General features: G+C 41.0%; 1 protein-coding gene across 1 annotated transcript; it reads left to right on the top strand.

Annotated features, from left to right (window-relative positions):
* Nucleotides 1–2,498: 2,498 nt before the first annotated feature.
* LOC126782992 (uncharacterized) lies at nucleotides 2,499–5,564 on the top strand. The gene is made up of 3 exons (XM_050508366.1): nucleotides 2,499–3,206; nucleotides 3,824–4,171; nucleotides 4,266–5,564. Exons 1-3 carry the CDS (start codon nucleotides 2,769–2,771, stop codon nucleotides 4,893–4,895), a joined length of 1,416 nt encoding a protein of 471 aa, XP_050364323.1. The 5' UTR covers nucleotides 2,499–2,768; the 3' UTR covers nucleotides 4,896–5,564.

Raw genomic sequence — 5,564 nt, 5'->3', positions numbered from 1 at the left:
TTGTACTTGTTCTCTGGGGTAATGGTTTTATGTCCCCCCTATTGTACCATGTTTTAACATATCAATAAAAAATTTCAGGCGTGGGGATGAGTCTCCTAGTATTACACTTGGCTAGGTTCCAAACCCCAAAAAAAGTGTAAGAGCCCATCTTTTTTCTTCACACTGGGCCTCAAATCCCTCAATGCCGGCCCTGTAAATAAGTAACAAGTTAAGTTGACCCCAAACTCCCAAAGCTACGAGGAAAATATAATGGGCCTGTTTTAAATATTTGATTTGGTGACAAACAAAAAGGAAACAATTTTTGAAACAAACTTACGTGTAAATATGTTCAACTTCATCAAAGATTTTATTTGTTTTGAAAATATCTTAGATAAAGAGGGTTTTGGTCGCTCTCCCCCATTAACATAGGACATCAACCAACTCAATTTGCAATTATCAATCTTTAAGTCACTATCATTTCTGCTTTTATATACAATAATGCTCCATATTGTACTGTTAAATTCTTAATCTCACTTATTAACGACATTCCTCCAATTGAAATTATATAAGATTAAAAAGCCTACTAACTCCCATCTCCTTTGAATTTTAGTGTTGTGCATGATCGTAAGGGGCCATCTTTATATGTCACCTCATTCTATGACATACACATGTTCTGTTATTGGATCATGTATGATTCTTTTGTCAACAAGAGTCAATGCCAAAGACTCAGAGGCTAGGTTCATTTCACATACTATTTTACCTAGATCTTGTCCAACCATACCTATAATCCACCAAACTCCCCTTTTGAATCACTCTTACTGTTTATGATGGTGTTGCTATCTACCATTTTGAACTTGGAGACGTTATTAAGATAACTACTGTTTTTTTTTTCTTTTCGTTATGGGTTTCTAAGAAGTGAGAAATTTTATATAAACAGTACGTTCTTTGTTGAATTTCGCCTTGATTTTATGTATTAATTTGTAATTGGAGCGGAGATATTGGTAAAATAGGCCTACCAATTGGCACTCGCTAGTTTTTAAAACTTCATGTGAGCAAGTTACTATCATGAGGCCAAACCCGAAAGTGGATCGAAAGCGATTTTCTGGTAATACTTTTCACATTGGAGACTTTACAAACAATTTGAACTGCAAAATGTACCTAAAGTCCAGGTGATATTAATTTCTATACAGGTTAAAAAAGTGAGTTGAATTTATTGGCGTGAAATGGTAGCAAATTGTCCAAGCTGACGAAGCTCATCCAAACAAAATTCCAAGATGGAGGTCAAAACTCAAAAGTCTCAATTCAGGATGAGAATTTTGAAACCATTGTTGGTCAGATCCAAAGGAAACTTCCACAAATTTTCATTGTATCAAAATTAAAGTTTAGAAAGGAAAAAAAAAAGAAGAAGATGAAAGTCTAGCAAAGAATTTTGCTTCACAGACTTTGTTTACTTGTCACAATTAAATTTCTCTTAATTACATCTCTTAATCAATTACCATAAATGATTGTATCACACCCTTGTTTACTTGTCGAATAGATTTCAATGAAAAATAATAAAACAAATTTCTCAGCATGTGTCTGTTACGTCACACTATATGTATAAATTACAGAAATCACCTAAACTTCATATGTATTTTCGTCTTTCGAAACAACTTTTGTACATTCAATAATTGTTGTTTGAAAAAAAACACCATGGGCAATAACTTGGAGGATACCATTTGTAAATTCTCGTTATGGTTAAAAAATAAAACAATTTATAAAGAAAAAATTGATCCATTTTCAGTCTATGTATTAGTGTAGAAAAGATATGATGTTCCACTTTCTTTCCTTTGGCATCCTTACCTTCTCTAGAAAGTCTATTTCTCATTACAGAGACGTTCCGTAGTCACCCAAATCTAGAGGTGTTTTATCACTAATGTTCGGTAATCATCCAAATCTTATGGCGGACTGGAGCTGCTGCATTGCAAGATGACCACTACTATATATCTAGTTCCTCATCTCCTGATACGCTCATACGCATACAACGTTTGAAAATCAATCCATGCCCAAAACATATATGCAACCAACGTTTCTCGTCACATGAGGATGCATAAATAATTATAACCACCTGAATTCCCTTTCTCGTCGTCTCTCGCAACAACTCATGGCACTCAGCGTTGCTGGCGTCAGGTTAAAAAACAGACCATTGCACATTTAATCTATGCGTTACTGTCCAACAATTCTCTCTACGATCCGACATGGTTAAACAATCTTAACAAAAAAATGAAGACGAAAAACTACATCATTTTCATTTAATTTCTACATGGAAATATATCCTTTTTCTAGCCAATGTGTAAATACAGAAAAGATATGATCCTTCATTTTCCTTCCTCTTCCTTTTTTTCTCTTTCCTCCACCCACACCTAATAAAACTAGAGAAAAAAAAAACCATATATCTCTCTCTCTCTCTTTCTCGTCTCTTTAACTTTAAAGCCCCAAAGGTCTCACACGCACTAGTTGCACTACCCAACAGCAAAGCAGCCACCAAAGGTCACACTCTTAGCTCCCCAAATCACCCAGCTTTTCACACTATTCCACCCCTCTCTCTCTCTCTATGAGGAAGAACCAGTCTCACTATTCCCACTCCGCTTCTTCTTCTTCTACTACTTCAACCAACAACCCCCTCTACTCTCTCTAGTCTCTCCTCTCTTCTACCCCAAAACCCCTCATCTCCCCTTGTACCCAATAAACCGGGTCACCCGGGTTTAAACTCCGAACCCGACTCTCCAGGCCTACTACTACTCCTCCCCATGGAGAAGAAGCAAGGTTTCTTCTCTGCTCTCAAAGACGAGGTCGTCCGCGGCCTCAGCCCCTCCCGCTCCCGCTCCCGCTCCTCCAGCCCCGCCCGCTCCGCCTCCCCCATGTCCTCTCTCCTCCGCCGCACCAAAAAGCACCACCACCACGCCGCCGACCAGCCCGAAATCGGGAGATCCGGCAGCCTCAGGCCGGTCATGGAGGGCCCCGATCCGGACGGCGGCGAAATCGGGGACTCCAAGCGGGTCGGGTCGGGTCTCGGCCACTGGATGCGCGGCCAGCTCTCCCGCACTCCTTCCGTGAGCTCGGCCGTGCAGAACAGCCGGCGGTCTGATCTCAGACTCCTCCTCGGCGTCATGGGAGCTCCGCTTGCTCCCCTCCACGTCAGCACCTCCGACCCTCTCCCTCACCTCAGCATCAAGGACACTCCCATCGTATGTATTATAATTTTATTTTTCAATTTTTATTTTGGCTTTGAAAATCTGATTCGGTCTTTGAAATTTCTGGTTTCATGCATTGGTGCTTGTTTTTATTATTATGCTACTGTGGACCTGGCGATTTTGAAGTCTTCACAGAAATGTGGTTGGATTCTTTTTTCTTCTTCCCAAACTAAATAATATAATCCGGGTTAGATTTGCACTAAATTGTTTATTTCTCCATGTATTCCGTAAATTTGAACAACACCATGTGTGTTTTTTTATTGCTTTCAATTTGTTCTTCACATCATCACATGGATGTAGACATTTTATAAAATTCTTCGTATTTTGCTGGGATGTTATGGTCAATTCAGCTCAGCATGGCAAATGTGTGTGCTTGATTGGATGCCGACAAAATCCAAGTTTTTAACTTCTATCTCTTCTTGCAATTTTTCTTGGCTGAGAAAAACAGATCATGACAGCTTGTTAAATTATTTTCGAGTACGGATTTTCGTTCACTAGGATGCAGTTCGGATTAGGAAGTACTTTAAATTAATGCGAACAAGGGATTGGTTTGAATGTGATGCGATTAGTTTTGAGTTTGGTTTTAATGTGTGGTGTGTTTTTTTTTTCAGGAAACTTCCTCTGCTCAGTACATACTGCAGCAGTACACGGCCGCATCTGGTGGGCAGAAGCTGCAGAACTCGATTAAAAATGCTTATGCAATGGGGAAGGTTAGGATGGTAGCTTCTGAGTTTGAGACTGCCACAAAGGTGATGAAGACCAGGAATGCTTCTAGATGTGCAGAGTCGGGCGGGTTTGTGTTGTGGCAGATGAATCCGGACATGTGGTATGCGGAGCTTGCGGTTGGGGGCAGCAAAGTTCATGCTGGCTGCAACGGGAAGCTTGTTTGGAGACACACGCCGTGGCAGGGTGCACATACTGCGAAAGGGCCTGTGAGACCCCTGCGTCGTGCGCTGCAGGTGAAATCTTGTTTGGTAATTTATGGTTATTTCCTTTGGCTATGTCGATTATTATCCTGGTTAGTAACGTAATTCCTTGGATGTCCTTTTTCAGGGTCTTGATCCAAGATCTACGGCTAGTATGTTTGCCGATGCCAGATGTATTGGAGAAAGAAAGGTCAATGGGGAGGATTGCTTCATCCTCAAGCTCTGTGCTGATCCTCAAACTTTGAAGTCCAGGAGTGAAGGCCCTGCGGAGATAATTAGGCATGTGTTGTTTGGCTACTTTAGCCAAAAGACCGGGCTTCTTGTTCACATGGAGGACTCTCATTTGACCCGCATTCAGTCCAATGGTGGTGATGCTGTTTACTGGGAAACCACAATCAATTCGTTCCTTGATGATTACAGACCTGTTGAGGGAATCATGATTGCGCATTCTGGGCGTTCTGTGGTTACCCTTTTCAGGTTTGGCGAGATGGCAATGAGCCATACCAAAACAAAGATGGAAGAAGCTTGGACGATTGAAGAGGTTGCATTTAATGTTCGGGGATTGTCAATGGACTGCTTTATCCCCCCAGCTGACTTGAGATCTGAGACTATAATGAGTGAAGCTTGCGAGCTTCCTCATGATGAAAGGGGAAAGGGTGGAGGGATTGCTGCAGCAGTGCAACGGGCCAAAGTAGCTGCACTGGAGAAAGAGCATATTGCTAATGGTGATAGCATGCGCTGGAAGATGGAAATATAACAGGGAGCAGCGCTTGATTAGGCATTGTTTATACCGGTAGCAGCAAATTATAATCAGCTAACACCTTAGAAGTTACAAAGTAGGAGTTGCGTCGCTTTTTTGGACGTTGGTTTATGCCTCTCAATCTGTAAATAGAGCGTAATCATTTCCAGGTTTCATTGGCCTGGATGAATCATTACACGCTCAATGCAGAATCCAACAAAGGTGTTGGAGCTTGATCTTCCAGTTGGGGATAGAGAAAATGGAGGTTCATTTTTAGTTTACCTTCCGTGGACGAGGGGGGAGGTGGTGAAGCTTTGGTACAGCAGAGCCATTAACCATGGATAAATTCCGCTAATTCTCTTCCATGAATTATGGAGTGGTGGTGTCAAGGAAACTGCCACTTTCTGGCATGAATCTATAGCAGCCTAATGCCTATTTAGTTTGTTTAGTTCTTACTGTTTTTGGGTGTGTTGGTCTTTTATGGTTTGATTGAATCAAAAGTTTCTGAATTTGTAATGTCTGAAGAATAGGGCAGGGTAAAAAGAGAGGATATTGGAAATTTATTTTCCTTTAACTGTTGAAAGCGTAACTGACTTGTATGGGTTGTATACTGGCATTTTTCCAGTGTCCCCATCAGGGGTATTGAATGCTCATGAGTCATGAATATAGTTAATCATCATCACCATC

This window comes from Argentina anserina, chromosome 2 (assembly GCF_933775445.1).
Source record: "Argentina anserina chromosome 2, drPotAnse1.1, whole genome shotgun sequence".
In the NCBI taxonomy this organism is placed as follows: Eukaryota; Viridiplantae; Streptophyta; class Magnoliopsida; order Rosales; family Rosaceae; genus Argentina; species Argentina anserina.
This window is presented reverse-complemented; position numbering and strand designations above follow the sequence as displayed.

Excerpts from the sequence above, each read along its gene's own strand:
- LOC126782992 (XM_050508366.1), top strand. The coding sequence starts at position 2,769 with ATGGAGAAGAAGCAAGGTTTCTTCTCTGCTCTCAAAGACGAGGTCGTC. Across the intron at positions 3,207-3,823 it reads GCATCAAGGACACTCCCATC|GAAACTTCCTCTGCTCAGTA; the intron begins GTATGTATTATA and ends TTTTTTTTTCAG. Across the intron at positions 4,172-4,265 it reads CCCTGCGTCGTGCGCTGCAG|GGTCTTGATCCAAGATCTAC; the intron begins GTGAAATCTTGT and ends GTCCTTTTTCAG.